Source organism: Lepidochelys olivacea (genome assembly GCF_965140295.1).
Source record: "Lepidochelys olivacea isolate rLepOli2 genome assembly, chromosome: 25".
Taxonomy (NCBI): domain Eukaryota; kingdom Metazoa; phylum Chordata; order Testudines; family Cheloniidae; genus Lepidochelys; species Lepidochelys olivacea.
This window is the reverse complement of record NC_140435.1, coordinates 12,028,689-12,047,142: the sequence shown is the minus strand read 5'-3', so window position 1 is coordinate 12,047,142 and position 18,454 is coordinate 12,028,689. Positions and strand designations below refer to the sequence as shown.

The window sequence follows — 18,454 nt, the reverse complement described above, 5'->3', positions numbered from 1 at the left end:
GGTGGATTTGCTCGCCTTGGAGCTTCATGGCAGCCCTCAGTTTGGACGTTTTTCTGAACCCACAATCCCGTTTGACTCCTCCTGTGTCTGACCAGGAGTTGGGAGGTTTGGGGGGAACCCGGGCCCGCCCTCTACTCTGGGTTCCAGCCCAGGGCCCTGTGGAATGCAGCTGTCTAGAGTGCCTCCTGGAACAGCTGTGCGACAGCTACAACTCCCTGGGCTACTTCCCCATGGCCTCCTCCCAACACCTTCTTTATCCTCACCATAGGACCTTCCTCCTGGTGTCTGATAATGCTTGTACTCCTCAGTCCTCCAACAATCCACGTTCTCACTCTCAGCTCCTAGTGCCTCTTGCTCCCAGCTCCTCACACACGCACCACAAATTGAAGTAAGCTCCTTTTTAAACCCAGGTGCCCTGATTAGCCTGCCTTAATTGATTCTAGCAGCTTCTTGATTGGCTGCAGGTGTTCTAATCAGCCTGTCTTAATGGTCTCCAGAAGGTTCCTGATTGTTCTGGAACCTTCCCTGTTACCTTACCAAGGGAAAGGGGACCTACTTAACCTGGGGCTAATATATCTGCCTTCTATTACTCTCCTGTAGCCATCTGGCCCAACCCTGTCACAATACTTAGACAAAGCCAGTTACCAAGAGCATGCGCATACATTTAAATGCCTGGTAAACCAATTACAAGTTATCTGTTTATTTGAAGTAAATAATCATTACTTATAAGGTTCAAATACGGGTGCAAAAATCAATTTTGAAAAGTCTTTAAAAAAAATCAGCTTTATATTTGGCCCAGGTCATCATCACTGGAAAATGCCACAGGCATGTAAGAGATACTAATATTAATGTATCTAAGTCAACAAACATTTTGAGTAACCACTGCTGTGGAAGGCCTCAATAATGTATATTTATTTCAAGTCAGATGGGGGGGGGGGGAGATGGATTTTTCTTTATACAGTCAAGAAGCTCAAGTGTAAAATGTTTGTTCCCAATGTTTGCTCTGTTGTGTACACAGAAGCACTACACGTTTGACAGTGTGATCTCATTTTAACTGTCTAAATATTACAACCAGACAGTCAACACTCCAGAGATACAGTTTTCAGCTCAAAAGGAAATAAGCAAGAGGGGACCATTGTATATTTCTTCTCTTCAAAGAGAACCTTATTCTGATTTTTAGACGTTCTCTATAACCATTATCTAGTTACTTTCCCCAGTGAACACACAAAAGTAGTACACTCGCAACCAATAAAAACAGTGTCCACTCCTCTGAAAAGAGATATTACAGTTACCTAAATAACCCCTGTAGTTCCAACTGGCTATTGGAGTCTGCACATTGGGGTCTAGCCCGTGAAACGTGTTCACTCTTTATCCCAGCTCAGTGTAGGCAGGTGTACAGGACAACTATACCCAAAATGAAGAATTAGAAATCCAAATAAAAATTTCCTACTCATCCATGAAGCTAAAATGGTTTATATACCAACATCCAGCATGGGATTTTCAAAACCTTTCAGCATTGGTTTAACTCTGCTTCCACTGATGTTTTCACCATTGACTTCAACAGGAGCAGAGTTAGACCAACGCAGAGTTCTTCTGAAAATCCCACCTCAGTGTACAAAAAAATATAGATATTTAATAACTTAAATATTTTATAGATTTGTGTCTGGTTTAGATGTTATTTTAAAATATTTTATATAAATCTTCATTTACATATTTAAAGAGAAAAAATTAGTAACCCTTTATTAAGTGTGGCAGATTGAATTACAGTTTTAGGTAGTTTACAAATAGGTGAAAAATCTGTAAAAATCAGATATTAGGGATAGAAAAGACCCTTCACTGGTCAAATTCAACTTTATACTTAATATAATGTAGCATCTGTTTATTTGCCATGATACTTAGATTCTAAAATACTAGCTTATAATCAAAGCTATCCAGATTAACCAAACATTTTAGACGTATTAAAATAAGAGATTTATCAGTTTATATTCCATTACTTTGTCTACCCAAAAATGAGTGTTATTTTCAGTTCAAAGGTTGTATTTAAAGATAGTGAAGATAAGTTTTTATTATGAGCACAAGACCTGAAGTATTGTGTTTCCGGATCGCCACAGCACTTCAGCAGAAAGCTATTTCACCCTTTGGCTGCTTTTCCAAAGGAAAAAAACCCACCCGAAAAGGGAAGGTGGCAGGTGTGCTTGCTTTTCCTAGAGTCCATCTGGTTGGAGATTCCATTCTAACGGGGTGGCCATTTTCTTGAATTGCATTGTGGATGAAGTATTATTGCTATTTATTCAGTAGGCACTAAATGGTATGGTCCATCTAACAAGCAGCTGAAAAGTATGTACATAGCACTTACTGCATCATATAGCGAGCCACTGATATCTGCCCCATAAATTGGTGAGACGAACGTCAGATTCTTCCAGTATTTGCGTTCCAGGTCTTCAAAATCTTGGTGACGAGGAGTACAGTACCTGACCAGCAAAGGGAAAAGCTAAGAGTTTAGGAAAAGTCACAGACCTTAGATATTTATGTTCAGTAGAGACTACATAAACGAATAAACTGCTCAGCTTTGAGGTTAGCATAGGAATAGCTGGAAGCTATGGTTTGGGCAGCAGACTCTCCATAGCAGTAGGTAGTGGAGAGGAAAGGTGCCGTGGTGATATAGTCAGTCCCAGAGTGAACTGCTATACCAACTTATAACCAGCGTACAGAAAAGAGCTTCTGGAGCCATTAAAATACTACTACCTCAGACTAGACATGCCTTACAACCAGAATAGAGGCCTGGGTTCCGAAGAGGACATTTAGATGTTAAGCACGTACAGTTATGGTCTTCTATACTTTGAGCTACTCAGCAGACCCAGAGAAACCTATATCAGGACACCTAGTTAATCACTCCGTTCTGCCTACTGTAACTGACTGGCTGCAACTAGTGTTCCCTCTAGTTTTTCCCACCCATGCGCGGAATGAATTTTGTCATGTGCACCTATGTGGAGGTGAGGTGTGTGACACATCACCTCCACATTGGTGCACATAACAAAATTAATGTGGCAGGGTGGAGGCAAGGGGTTTGGAGTGTAGGAGGGGGCTCAGGACTGGGGCAGACGGCTCCGGCTGGGGGTGCAGGCTCTGGGGTGGGGCCAGGGATGAGGGGTTTGGGGTGCAGTGGGGCTCCCCAGGGCTACAGTGGGGAGAGAGGTTGCCCTCCCCCAGCTCTCTCTTCCTGCAGCAGCACCTGAGCTGGGGGAGGAGAGGCGCCTCTCCCACAGATGCAGCAGGTTTGGGACCGGGCTGGGTCAGGCGCCTGTCCCCCAGCTGTGGCAGGTTCAGGCTGGGCTGGGTCAGGGCCAGGGAAGGGGCACCTGTCCCCCAGCTGCATCAGGTCCGAGGATGGGCTGGGGGAAGGGCACCGTGGCAGGGCCAGGGAGAGGTCTCTCTCCCCACCGCAGCCCTGAGCGCCTGCGCAGCACTTAATAGGCAGCTGCGTGGCCGTGCACCTTAGATGGAACTTAGGCTGCAACTGGTTTATTGGTTCTAGAGTGGGAGTGTACTTTGGCTTATTTCAGAGTAGCAGCCATGTTAGTCTGAATCTGTAAAAAGAAAAGGAGGACTTGTGGCACCTTAGAGACTAACAAATTTATTAGAGCATAAGCTTTGGCTTAGTTCCCTCTCTGCTTTTTTACAATACTGCTAATGCATTTTTATAGCAGCTTCTATCCGCTGATCTCAGAGCACATTGTTAAACATCAGTGAATTAAGCCTTACGATGCTCCTGGAAGATACATAACAGTGGTCCCCAAATCGTGGAGCATGCCCCGAAGCAACATTTCGAGGGGCACAGTAGGGCCCAGACCAGCCCCCACTGGGGGCAGGCAGAGCGCGCGACCCAGCCCTGCTCTGCTCAAAACTCAGCTCTGGCCCCAGCCCCAGCTGAGGCCCCAACTTCAGCTCCTGGTCCTGACCTGGCCCCCCAATGCAGCCCTGCTCCCGGCCCCCACAAGGGGCGGGGAGGAAGCACCACCCAGATCCACTCCGGCTCCAACCTCAGCCTCACCCATAGCCAAGGCCCCATTCCTTGGCCCTCCCTCCGTAGCCTGGCCCACCCCCAGCCCCACTCCCAGCCACAGCCCCCAGACAGATTACATTATGGGTAAGGGGGGTGCAACATAAAAAAGTTTGGGGACCACCGATATAGAAGTATTATCCCCATTTCAGAATGGAGAAAACTGTGACAGACAGAGGTGAAGTGAATTGCCCATGATCACACAGTAAGTCAATGAGAAAGCTAGGAACAGAACCCAGTTCTTTTTGCTCCTAATCCTGTAGCTTAAACACAACTGCCTCCTCCTCTTTTACACTAGTCATTTTCCAATGCTAATGTTTCTGAAGAAATTTTTTTAAATGGACTAAACTAAAAAAAAAAAAGACATGCTCAGGTTATTTAATATGCATGTTGCTTTTAATTCTTAGATACATAAAACTTACTGCCTATGAACTCTGTGTACATAAGCACCTCTCATACATTGAAAAAATATATATTCACAACACTTATGTGAAGTATGGAAATATCAGTTTCCTATCTGTAAAATGGAGATAAGGCATAGAGGTTAAGTAATTTGCCAAAAGGAGCCTGTTAGCAGTGGGGAATTGAACCAAACCAAGGATACAAGTTACACATACATTTTTCTACTAGGTATATTTTTATGTTGATCCTACTGTTATCAAAGTTCCCAGAACCAAAGAACAAGATACTCCACAGCTCTCGATGTGCAAATTTAGAAGGAGGACATAGCTGGTGAGTTGGGTGAGATTAAGTGATTGCCACACAGTGTCTTGAAACACATACTTAGAGAGGCACTCATGCCACAAACAGTAGCATACAATTCTGATGGCCTTGGAAGTGTGTATCTAGGCACTAAAACACATGTGGCACATTCTCCATGTGGCTACCAGTTTGGCAAGCCACAGTGCCAAGATAAATGGCTCCAGAGCCTCAGAAGCAATAATCCTTCTATGGATCCCATACCCATTTTCTCAGTGAGATCTATATCCATTGAGAAGACAGCCATCAAACAGGGCCTTCTGACATTGACTTGGCAGAACATACAAGGATGCTCCAGCATAACCTCCTCCAATTATGAATCTGAAACACTACAAGTACAAGCCATTCCCACCAGAATGTTTACAATTTAACAAGGTTGGCTGCAATTCCTTCCCAGCTTGTAAAGAAGAAAGGCTTTCCATTTGCCCCTCCCAATCCATAATGCCACACCAGATTGTCACTCATAACAAATACATACTTCTCACTGTTGGCCAGACGCCGGTATTCTCCCACCGTCATGGGTTTCTTCTGTATATTATACTGGGTGAATAACCCTGACTGCCCAGTCACCACCTGCTGGATAGGCGCTGGGATGACCATATCATCGATGTCATCATAAGTCTTTCGGGGCTTCCATTCCTTGGGAGGAATCACCTGAAAGAGGAAAGAAAAACAAAAGTCACATCTATGCCATGCAGACACTTAACTTCTGCTAAGACAAATGCTAGTGTAGCCATATTTCACACTGCTGCAGTCCTCCAGCTACTATAGACCAGCCACATGCATTTTAACCATCATGTCATCTAACCCTGCTCAGAGCAGGCCTAGGTGACAGTGGTTAAAACGCTGGCAGCCCGTCTACTACAAGCCCTCCCACTGATGGAGCTGCACCAGACAAAGTTCAATGGTGAGAAATATTTTTTGAAGTTAGTTTAGACTTCCACTGTACATCAAAATAGTTTATATCCTTCTTTCCTGGAAGGTGGCATTTTCTTCTCTCCTGCCACCCAAAGAAATTGTAATAAATCCACTATCAGGCCTATTACAAGACAGTACCCACACCTACTGATTTCAGAGCCTTTTAGAGATTTCTAGTGACATTATCTTCTCCCTGGGGGAAAAACAATTAAAAATGGGGAGATTCACAAGACTGACATTGTTTGGTATAGCTCAGTTAGTAGTTTGCTTCTTTTCTGATTATAAGTATGTAAGTTCCACATGAGGACTCTGATTTTACCCCAAAATGGAAAATAGGAGATAAAACCTGGTGAAAATCACAAGGAATTTCCCCATTTAGCAGTATGTTGTGGAATACCTCAGCGTAGGACCCAATCCAACTCAAGACTCCCACTGCCTTCACTAGGAGTTAGAACAGGCCCATACCGCAGAACTTCTTTTCCACTGGATACCTGCAATTCCACTCTATTTTTAATTTGCTTCATGGAATGATTTTGGGACCAATAGTAATGTGCAGAAGGCTAGCAAACCCTGCTGAGATTGTCACACTAAAGTCTACAGATTATTAAACCCTTCTGAGCTTTCAAGGGGCTCTCAAGCTCTCCCTACACTAAACAGGAGCAGAATTAGCCTGATGATTTTTATACATTATTCTTGCTAGAGAAATGCTAAAGTACTTTCCCTGGAACAGTAGATCAGGACTGGGTTAGAAAGACCGTTTTAGAATGGGGTCTAAGAGCACTCCCACATAGGGTTGCCAACTCTCCATGATTGTTCTGGCGTTTCCAGGAATTAAAGATTAATCTTGAATTAAAGAAGTCATGTGATGAAACCTCCAGGAATACATCCAACCAAAATTGGCCACCCTAGTTCCACACAAAAGAGTCGGGAGACCTGATGAACAGAGAATGGACACAAACTATGTTTTGAACATGTTAGGAAAGCTGGTTACAATATTACTATCCCAAACCTGGTTAGAAAGAAATTCTGTCACAAAGCACAGACAGGAGCATAACCATTTTTAAACCTCTAAACCATGCTAAAATCTTGGGTAGCACAATTCAAGAACACTATTAAGCCACAGTTAGGTTCCACCATCAGTGAAACAAAATTTTTATCCATGTCTGGGAAACCCACTTACAACACTGTTGAATTTCAGCATCTAGGCAGGACTTCAACTCATCTGTCCTACTGACAAGACATTGCTACAAGAAGAGGCTGATAGATTGGGACACAAAGGGAGTAAGCAAACTTCAAACCTCTTCAAACTCAGGCAATGTGGCAGGATAGTCATGTAAAATAGATGGGGAAAAAAACAAAAAACAAACTACCACACATGAGAAGAACTGTGTTCTAGGCCTTTCTGCCCATCTGGAAAATGAAGATAATATTCAGCTTCTTCACAGGGGCATTGAGAAGCTTAATTAGGTAGCTAGTGTTTATAAAGTGCTTGGAAAACAAAGCTCTAAGTACTCAGTATGACTATTTCAAACCAACTGCCTTTACTCCAGTGCAATATTTCTTGTTACTTTGCTTAATAAAAGGCCATAAGTAGACACTACAGCTAAAACCTAGCTGAAGTAAATAAAGGGGCACACATATAGAGTTCATATGCTTATTAGAGGCCGTTAGCCGCACAGCTGGATTGAAAAGGAATCCTTTCTATTTTAAGCAATGAAAACCATTAGAAGAGGCTTATCATAAAGAAAAGCAAAATTTGATGAAAAGAAAGCGGTCCTGTCCATATTATGGCTGTAGCCCTACCAGAAACATCCATATCTAAATAGTTTTTGCCAGCATAGTTTCCCTGGCTGGCATAGATGGGGATTTTTGTCTGAGAAAAGCAGTGTTATAAAACTACACTAGATACCACCTGGGGGTCCGCTGTGCTGTAAAGCACAGGTCTTCCCCACCCCCGCAAAAAAAGTATGTCCACACTGGTCAGGGAAATCTGCTGGGGAAACTCCTAGGTAGAGATAATAGACTTAGACTCAGCCACAAAGATCTAGGAAGGGAAAAGGCAAGACAAAAATACAAAGATGACGGACAGAGTGCTCGTTTTAAGAGGTGAGCCACTAAAGATATAAGCACTGGCTCTCCTTAAGGATAGATGTCCCACCGTTTCCTGGTTCTTTCAGGCAAATGCTGAGGGTGTGAAAAGACGCTGCAGAGCAGTGCAGAGTTTGGAAGGTGAAAGTGTCAGTTTAAACAGAATAATTCTAGGCCTAAATGCTGAGGAGGTTCCCTTGTGCATGGAAAGTGCATGCTGAAGAACAACAAGGAAACTTATTTCAAACTTGAAGAATAAAACATGAATTTAAACAAAAAAAGAGATTAATTATGATCAATAGATATGGAAGGTTAGATTTGATTGTCAGGGAAATGGGTTCTGCAGAGTAAGGTGCGCTTTTTTGCCAATTAGAAGGCCCTGTCTGGATAAAGTTGTCAAGGCACAAAACCAATATTCCGCAAAGCTGAGGACATAGTACTGTCGGAAAAGCTACCTCTTTCTGAGATTTGAGTTCACCAACAGCTTTTAGACTAGTTACAATAATCTACTCCAGAGGACTCAGAGAGAATTAAATCATTAGTATGCTTGAGTGAGCGAGGAAACACTTCATGGAGAGCTTTTTATCAATACCAGGCTCCATTTTGCAAGTGTAATAAAAGCAGTAATTGACCTAGGTTTTAACGAGGAGCTATTCGCTCATGCCTAACAACAACGTTTCTATGTGTGTGCTCTGTTTTGTTCCATTTCACGCCAAGTGTATACCTGCCTTGTTAGGACAAATTAGTCAATCTGTGATGCCACAAGATATGCTCACAAAAGGATTCATCCTTGTTAATTTGCCCTAATTTTCTCAAACATTTGTGTTTATAGTATTTAAACTTAGAAATCAGATATGACCATCTCACAATGGCCCATTACTTAGTTTCATTTTATTTTCAACTCTGAGACATTAGACAGAAATTGGAATAAATTTTTTTTTAAACTAGGAATGGTTTTATTTTTATAATCAACTGAGTGTCTTTCACAAAATTTACCCCATTTTCCTTTTCCCCTAAAGGAGGACAAACTGAGGACATCTACTTCTCTGACTAATCACCAGCCATGTTTATTCAATAAATTTATTACAAGGATTAACACTAAATGTTATACAAGGATTATTTGATCATTAAAAATAAATTTTAAAAACACTGCAAAATCAGAAATCTTTTCTGACTGAATTTCCGGGGTTTTAGCTCATACACGCCTGCCAGCTTGACATCAGCAAACAGACATTTGGGAAGAAAAATAGGGATACCTTTGAACTACACTGAACTAAGGGTGCTTTTTAAAGGGCAGGGATAGTTTGCACATATGCTACATGGGAATGTAGCATAGTAATAATTTACACCAAAACGGCACTTTTCAAACTATTTCAAAGCACTTCACAATAAACCCACTCATCTCCCTATCAGGGGGAATACTGACTACTTCTTACAGATGGACAAACAGGCTCAAACATAAGAACGGCCATAGTGGGTCAGACCAAAGGTCCATCTAGCCCAGTACACGGTCTTCCAACAGTGGCCAACGTCAGGTGCCCCAGAGGGAATGAACAGAACAGGGAATCATCAAGTGACCCATCCCAGCTTCTGGCACACAGAGGCTAGGGACATCATCCCTGCCCATCCTGGCTAATAGCCATTGATGGACTATCCTCCATGAACTAACCTTGTTCTTTTTTGAACCCTGTTATAGTCTTGGCCTTCACACATCCTCTGGCAAGGAGTTCGACAGGTTGACTGTGCACTGTGTGAAAAAATACTTCCTTTTGTTTGTTTTAAAAAAAATTACAGGTCTGATATTCAAAGATGCCTAAGGGAATGAGGTGCACAACTCTATTTGGATTTGGGCATTAACTGCCTTTGGCATTTTAAAAGCTGCATCCTATGTAAATTGCTTGAGGTCAGAGCATGTCCACAGCAGAACCAGAAGCAAAACTCAGAATTCTAACTCCCAGCACACATTCTAACTATAGGTCATGCTGCTTCAGTGTTAAAGGGCACGTGCTATTAGATAGTCTTTCAGACATTACGTTAACACAAGTCAGTGTCTAGCTCTCCAGACAGAAATGAAAGATCACCTATCATGTTTGAAAAATAGGGAATAATCCCAATGGTTTGGCCATTATGCCTCGTCATTAACAAAAATGTTCTAGTTCCAAACAACATACGAACTACAGCCAAGCACACACAGGCTGCTAGTTTTGCCTGGATTATCCATGCACGTTACATGTAGACGACTTCAATAACACTCAAAAAAAGAGCAACGCTAAATAAGAGAAAATTATTTCTTACTAGTACTGTTTTTTAGACACCTGTCCCCAGATGCCTTTCTTGCAACATAATGGGTACTTCTCAACTGAGATACTGTATCCAGTACAACTATTCATAAGCCCAATGCTGACATTTCCACCTATGAGGTTTTCAATTTCTCCAAATCGAATCCAGTAGGTCAAGATCAAGCTCACCTTGGCAAGCCCTGCCCTATGAGCTCCCTGCGATTCGATGTAGGCAACATATTTCCCAAAGTCCCGAAACTCCTCTAAGGTGGGACGGAAGGTCATGATCTTACAGCCAGGGTTCTGTGGACTTGGATTTTCAGACCCCATGTTTTCAGTGAGTTTTCAGCACCTGAAAAATGAAAAGGCAAAGGGGTGGGGAAGTGACAGAGAGAGAGAAAGCAGACAAGTTAAAAGGGAAAAAACATTCCTTTCTTCACATTCTCTTGCACAAATCTCAAGATAAACATATGCAAGTTTCTCCATTTTCCCCATTGATCAAACATTTCAGAGCCCCATTGGAAAGGAGATGAGGAGCATTTTGCCAGAAACAATTTTAACACTATATTTTTATAATCAGTGCCCATGTACACTATGCAGAACCACAACTGTAAACAAAAATTGTAAGCAAGGTCTGAACACGCTTTTCCCTGACATTTAGTGGTGAGATGGGGGAGAGAGAAAGATTTCATGGCCAGACTCTATTTACATGAACACACCTACTATATGCTTAGGTATCCAGCAGACAGAGCTGTGTTGCCCAAGTGATCAATTTTGGCTGGTGTTGGGTTACAAATCACTTTAGTATTGAATGCAGAGGTAACGAAATGTTGTTATCCTTACTGTAAGAGTAAAGGCCAGCAGGATTGTACTAAGGCTCTGTCTACCCAAACACTTTGTCAGTAAAACTTTTGATGGTCCAGGTGTGAAAAAACACCCCCCCCCCAGCTAACGTAAGTTTCACCCACAAAAGTGCTGGTGTGGACAGTGCTAGGTCAGCGGGAGCGGCTCTCCTGCCAACATAGCTAACGCTGCTCGTTGGGGGGTGGTTTAGTTATGCCAACAGGAGAGAGCTCTCTCACTGGCAAAGAGCAGCTACGCGGGAGACCTTACAGTGGCACAGCTGTGCTGCTGAAACGTCCGTAGTATAGACATAGCTGAAGTCTCTGTCCTGATCGAGGGGGTCACCTTCAACTGAACTGAACTCGCTGACATGGGGTTCAGATGCCAAATCACAGTGGAGGGAGAGAGGGTGGGGACAGGTGTTTCCGCCTGGCGGTGCGGGCTCCTCCTCAGAGTCAGGCACCATTTGACCCGCTCCTCTCCACTGTTTAAAAACAGAGCTGATTAGGCTCCATCGAGTCTCTTTTGTTGTGTTAAGAGATCACTATCAGTGATTTCAGCTCTAATCAGATCTAAGGGATGAGCCACAGGCCATATCTACACTAGCATGCTTACAGCAGCACAGCTGTACCGATGCAGATATGCCACTGTAAGATTGCTCGTGTAGCCACTCTATGCCGACGGGAGAGAGGTCTCCCATAGACAAAATTAAACCACCTCCAATGAGCAACAGCAGCTATGTCAGTGGGAGAGCATCTCCCACCGACACAGCAATGTTCACATCGGTGCTTCTGATGGTGTAACTTATGAGACTCAGAGGGGTGTTTTTTCACCCCATTGAGCAACATACGTTATATTGACAAAAGTGCTAGCATAGACGTACCTTAGGCCTGCTGCAGGACAGCGTTTCTGTGGAAGAGACTGCTCAGCCTGCACTAGCAGTGAGGTTCCCTCACTAGCTGCTAAAATCACAGAGCTGGATGGAACCTCAACAGACCAACTCGCAGAGATCACAGTAAAGAGGCAGGTGGCAGCGGAAGGTGACCGCACAGGGCCATCGGTGGCAAAGCAGATGATGAAACGGTGAAGTGAATGGTGGCACGACAGACAAAAGCATGCAGCAACACAGAGTGGACGGTGGTAACGGTGAGCAGTTGTAGCACCAGCAGCAACTAAGGCACTGCTTGACGTCCCTCTCCTCACCTCCCCATGGCAGGTGAACTCACACAAATGCAATTCTGAACTCTGGGTCTCCGGTGACCAAGGACAGCCGCTGTAAATGGGGTGGGGTGGAGGGAGCGGCATGTTAAAGGGACATTTGTTTGTTGGACTTTCACACCGCAAGGTGAGAAACGGAGGCAAAGGCCACTGGCCAATGTACTCTGAGCAGGAGTTTTGCTCGTGGTCAGATGTGTGCGAATCATGATGTTTTCCCAAATTAATGCCAGGCTCCTTTCCCTGTTTATTAGAAGTTTTCTCGGCTATACTCAGACTCAGTGCTTGCGAGTGAGGATGTATTGCCTCTTAGAGGCACCCGTGGTGGTGTTTAATTTTCCCAGATTACTGGGTGGGGCTCAAGACGGTTCTGTGCTGTATTGTTAAGAGGGACCTTTGGATTTTGAACCCGGCCCTTGTTGCTGCCGATTCCACATGGCAGAAGGGTTACACTAGATTTTAGATGTTTTGTTCCAACATACATACTCTAATGTGGATTAAAACAGCACAGTCCTATTTTTCATTTTAATACAGTTTGTTTCCTTTGCGGATGCTTATGACACAGTCACATTCCACTCTTTTCAGTACTGGTGTAGTGTACAGACCTGGTGTACAGTTTTTGTACTAATATAACTATTGGCTAGGGTGTGATTTTTTTCTACGTGTATAGTTATACTGGAACAATCCCATTTGTGGTTACAGTTATACCAGTGTAGAGGTGCCCTGGATGTAGACGAGCTGGACCAGGCAAGACTAGAATAATGCTGGTCAGAAAGGAGAAACACTTCAGAGACCTAGATAAGATATAGTCTTCACGCTCCATTAAAGGCACGCACTCCCAATTAGTGAAAGTGGGTTCTGTTTGATTCCTCGCTAAATCTGTTGACCAAGTAGCATCAATTTCTTTCTTTTGCCTCTAGCTTGCCAGAAAACTTTGTTCCTTCCTCATGGATCAGGACCGAGCCACAGTAATCCATGCATGTCACCAGCTGTAATTCATACTCCTGGAGGAATTCTGCACCACTACACAATGCAGAATTTGCACAGAATTAATGTTGTGTGCTAGGGTAACCACCCATCCCAAATTGGGCAGGACAGGCCTGAAATGCAGAGTTCAAGTCCCAGTCTTAATGACTCTGGTACAGGAACTGTCCCGGATTCCCTGTGGCGCTGCTCCGTGCCTGTCCAATGCTCAGGGGCAGTGTCAGCCTCTTCCTTGGGGTGGGCCTTAGTCCCCACTTGCCACGAGGCCCCACTCCTGGCCAGGCCAGAAGCTAGAGCTGGAAAGTAGTAAGAGCCGCTGCAGGGAGCCCCAGATCTTCCACCTGCCTTGGGCCACATGCCCTGGGGAGTGGGGACACAGGCCAGGAATTGCTCTCAAGCCCTCCGGCCCCCCATCCAGGGCAGGTGGAGTGGCCTGGGCTCCCTGGAGCCCAGCTCTGGCTTCTGACCTTGCCAGGGGGTGGGGCCTTAAGGGGAAGAGGAGAGGCTGGGAGCGTGGCTCCTGCATGTGCCCTGCTTTTGCCTTTTGAGAAGGTGGTCACCCTATTCTGCACAGAATTTCATTTTTTCCTGGCAGAATTGGCATTGCAGAGCTCCTAGCTGACACTAGGGGCCACTGGAGGCAGCAAAACCTGGCTCCCCAGCTTGCAAATAGAGGACACTGCTGGTGGGAGGGGAAGAGGTTCCCAGAAGCTGCAGTTCCCAGCACACCCTGAAGGAAGGAGGCGGCATGCAGTGAGCAGAGCATCCAGTCCAGTGGGAATGGAGGCTCTGTGCCTTGTCAGCCCTGCACAGTCCAACGCTGAATTCACCACAGGAAACTCCATACAAACCCAGTCTGACCAGCATCGGGCTGTTTCACCCTCTGGATCCCTCTGGGGGGAATGGGGTGGTGGCAGATGTCTAGCTCCACGCTGGGCTCGGGGGGTAGGGGGCCCCAGAACCCCTCTCCAGCACCCCCGCAACTGTACACAAACCCTTCCAGCTCTCCCTCACCCCAGCAGTGTCCTCTATTTGGGTACCTCTATATAGTAACCCTACAGTGGCAGGATGAAAAAAAAAAATTGACCAAAAGACCAGAGGGGCAGAGTTTTCCCCCCAAGATGTGCCCAACTGGCACGTGACACACCAGACTCAGTCATGCAACAAAAGCATAACAGAAAAAAGGAACTGGGTTGTCACAGTAGTTTCTTTAACTCTATACTCTTGGGGGAATCTTTTTTGTTGTCTGTATTGTTAGACATACTTGCTGACAGGTATTTTGAAGTTACTAAAATGATTGACACTGGCATGATTATATTGTGTTATTTTGACAAATAAAATACACAGAATTTTAAAATATTGAGCACAGAATTTTTAATTTTTTGGCTCAGAATTCCCCCAGGAGTAAATTCATTGTATCTGATGTGAAATGAGAAGACTATGCACAGGTTCCAGCTGGTACAGAATGTGGCTACCCATCTTCTCCCTGGTTCAGGCTGCCATGATCACATCAGGTCTGTGTTCACTTCCCTCCACTGGCTCTCAGTCAGCTTCTTATGCTATTTTAAGGCCTTGATCCTAGTTTTTAAAGCAATTAATGTGTCAATCTACAGCAAAGACCAAATGTCAATCTATGAACCCCTCCTCTGCAGCTATGCACACCACAAAGTCCAGGATGATGCAAGTAAGAGATTGGAACAAAGCACTTTCTGTCAAGGAGATCTAGCTATGAACAATTACCCAGACGAGATCACACAAATCCAGGGCCTGACCATCTTTTGGGAATTTAGCAAAGCCAGCACATATGCGCCTCCCCCTTCCCCCCCCCCCCGAGAAAGCCTTTCCACTGTAAGTGACACTCACAATCCAAATGCCCCTTTTATTCCAGAACCCCCCCAACCTCACCCCACCTAATCAAAAAAAAAAAAAAGGGGGCAAGCAGAACTGACACCATAAAGGGAGGAATGTCAAACTCTCTGAAGTCCACCAGGGACTGTGTTATTGATTTTATATGGAAGGCTCTCAGATAGTCAGTGATACGCAGCAATCTCTAAGATAGATAATGCCAGTATAGTTTATTCCCTTATGGGAATGAACTATACCAGAATAAGTACGCTTATACCAGTATAACTGTCCACATGGGGGTAGGAGTTGTACAACTTGTACCACACGTGTGGTTAGCACAAGGCCCAGTGATAGCTGATGGCTTATCCACAACCTTCAGCTTCCTCCATTCATTATGTGCAAGTGGTTGGCCCTGAATGAATACGACAGCTAAGCTTTTCCACCAACTTCCGCCCCCTCTAATCAGTATGTATATGGAAGTAAGTGGTTGTCATTTAAAATTGTGGCAGCATGCTTTTTTCTTTTCCTCCATCTGTTTCAATGACAGCAACTCATGCATTAGGTTGGGAATAAAGACAGTTTTTTGCTCAAGTACTAGTTTCTCAAGGTTATGATAGAAGCTATTTGGTATGTGAACCCTGCATTATAATTTGATTAAATCTGCAGTGTGTATGGAGACAAAGAAGCATCAGACACTTTATAAAAATGCACATGAATCATTTTTTAAATCTCCAACTCAAATAGCAATTGTATAACTTCCTTCAAATTTGCAGTAAAAATTTTATTTCACCATGAGCCACGTTAACTTCATAATGGTAAATTTTTCAAGTATTAATTTAGAAAGTTACAGAGATGGCAAAAAAAAGTCCTAATGGAACTCTGATTGCAAACTTAACTATGGAGAGAGACTAAATATTTTAACGGGTTTCAGAGTAGCAGCCGTGTTAGTCTGTATTCACAAAAAGAAAAGGAGTGCCACAAGTACTCCTTTTCTTTTTGTAAATATTTTAAATTGTGTGCGCCTATTCATTATACCCATAGAATATCACTAGAGGGCAGTAAAGGACTTCTAAGGATTAAAGAATGCAAAATGGGTTACTACAACCTGCAGCAATGCCACTTGGGCTGTGACTGTGTCAGATCTCACAAAGTAAAAGCATGGTTGGACTGGGCCAGGTCAATACTGGGATGGGAAACCAACAAGAAAAAATCCAGGTGCTGCAGTAAGTGATGCTGACAACACATTTCTGTGTTTGTTAACACTGAACCAACGCTCAGCATTGTGCTGGGAAGAATTATGTTTTTGCAAAAGACAACACAGGCATTTGTCACCTACGATTAAAAAAATCTCAGCCTATTCTTCTAAAGTAGGGTGTTTAGCCTGGCCACAGTGATAGAAAATTCCTCCTATGATTTCAGTTGGGTATAATATTTCAGCTTTGCTAATGCTGCTACCAGCTACCAGAGCCGGAAGGGCAGACAGGAGAGCTCACCACCCAGAGCAGAACATGAGAGGTGCAAGTGCTCATCAGCAAGACAGTGAAACCAACTATTCAAAGCATTGTCAAATGCCACAAAATCAACAAACTGGAAAAAACAAACAGATACTGCATCCCCCCCAAGTCCTCTCTACTCTAGTAGTGTTACGGGTTATAATTTACTTGCAATAGCTATATAATTCTCAGAAATATAATCTTCAAATTGATAATCCAGTTCACCATGGAGTAGGCTGCATTTCAGTGGTGAGAGAAGATATTCTTATATATAGTAATTAACATGTTTTGGGATGCTTCTACATTAAGCCTGCAAGTTCCTGGGCAGGAAACATGTTTCATCTCCATTTACATGTACTGTAGTATATAAATGTTTTACAATACTGGAGAGTGAATACTATCTCCTGTTGCCAGGGACTGACCAGTGGAACTGATTAGCATTTTATGCAGGTAGAATCAACCAGTAATTTTCTCACTAGTTATTCAGGAAAATGCCATTTACCAGGAAAGCACAGCAAGCTGCGCTGAATTCAAACCAGGGATGACGAGTCAACACTCAAAAATAAATTTCAAGATGAGATTTACAAAAGCACAAGCATGCAAATTCTCACCCAAAAGGCTGCACAAACTGAATCAGGGAAATGCACAGAAATCCTTTGCACAAGCAGAAGAATCAAATTCAAGTCCAGTGGGGATTGGTCCTGCTTTGAGCAGGGGGTTGGACTAGATGACCTCCTGAGGTCCCTTCCAACCCTGATATTCTATGATTCTATGATTCTACTAGCATTGTTTAAAAACGGACTTAAAAGATTCTGGCTCAGGGCATGGACTCAGGAGTGCCTTCTTGCGGAGAATCCATGCTAATGCTGTTGAGGCCACCTGTTCCAGGGATGCCTCCCCATTTTTGGCAGCTTTACTATAGTTCCCTGACCGCAATATAAGTATTCATCACCAGCTCTTATCCCATCTTCTCTCAAAACTCCTTCCCATTATTCCGCTTTCCGCTCGATCTGCTAGGAGAGGATTACTAACAGAGTATGCTAAATTGTAACAATGGGAATAGTCTTATGCATGGAAGCTTATTTCATCTATCACAGTTGTGAATTCAAGTGTCTACTATTCCCCAGAAAAAGCAAGACAATGATGTGTATTTCAGCGCCCAAGAGCTTCACACAAAAGGAATGACCAAAGCACCTTGGATTTTTTTCATAATGTTTAATCTGATGTCATTTTTCTAATGATAATCTTGACACCTCAGACAATACTTGATGTTCAGCTAGTTAACCTAATCAAACTCTTACAACAGCTAACTACAGAACGCATGAGGGCCAGGGGAGTCAGTTCTCTCATTTCTCTTCATTTCTGATTATAAAAAGGAACAGCAGACGGACACCTGTATGTAAACAACATCCTGTTACAACCAAGACCACGTGCTGTTTTACATGAGTAGAAGCACGGACGCTCCGATGGAGCACTCAGACACCTGGCTTTTGAGGTGGAGAGAACAGTTTTTTCTTTACGACTGGTTTGACAATTGCTGTTGTGTTGTGCACCACCCTTCACTGTAAAGTACTGAACCGCTGGCTGCTCACCATCTTCCAATCACACTGGACAATCAAGACAGCAGCTGAAGCAACAAGCCATGCCATGGTAAGTTTTGCAGTTTCAAGGAGGAAACATGCTAGCACAAACAGTTTTTTTTAAAATGGGCTTAAAACCTTTGTTTATGTTAAGACTTTGCAGAATTTGATTTTTTTAATCTATTTAAATGTTCACAGCTGCATAAAAGTGTGTTTTAATTGGTTTTATTTTTATCTATTTAAATTTTTTAATAATTACATCACATGGTGTTTTAATATCATGTGCTGCAAAGTGCTGCAGGAGACACATTAATGAGCCACTTGAAGCTAATGAGCCTCCGTCTGAGTATCGCTGAGCTCAACTAAATTACTTATAAGCAGTAATAGTGA

General features: G+C 43.5%; 1 protein-coding gene across 3 annotated transcripts in view; it reads right to left on the bottom strand.

Annotated features, from left to right (window-relative positions):
• The window catches only part of KDM4B (lysine demethylase 4B), a 174,323-nt gene that overhangs the window by 133,802 nt on the left and 22,067 nt on the right, over nt 1-18,454 (bottom strand). For all 3 annotated transcript variants that reach the window (XM_084614389.1, XM_084614390.1, XM_084614391.1), the window contains exons 2-4: nt 10,294-10,456; nt 5,298-5,473; nt 2,357-2,471 (exon numbers count right to left, since the gene is read on the bottom strand). In XM_084614389.1, coding sequence (XP_084470515.1) covers nt 2,357-2,471; nt 5,298-5,473; nt 10,294-10,434 — 432 coding nt within the window. In that variant the 5' untranslated portion in view covers nt 10,435-10,456. The remainder of the gene's footprint in view (nt 1-2,356; nt 2,472-5,297; nt 5,474-10,293; nt 10,457-18,454) is intronic.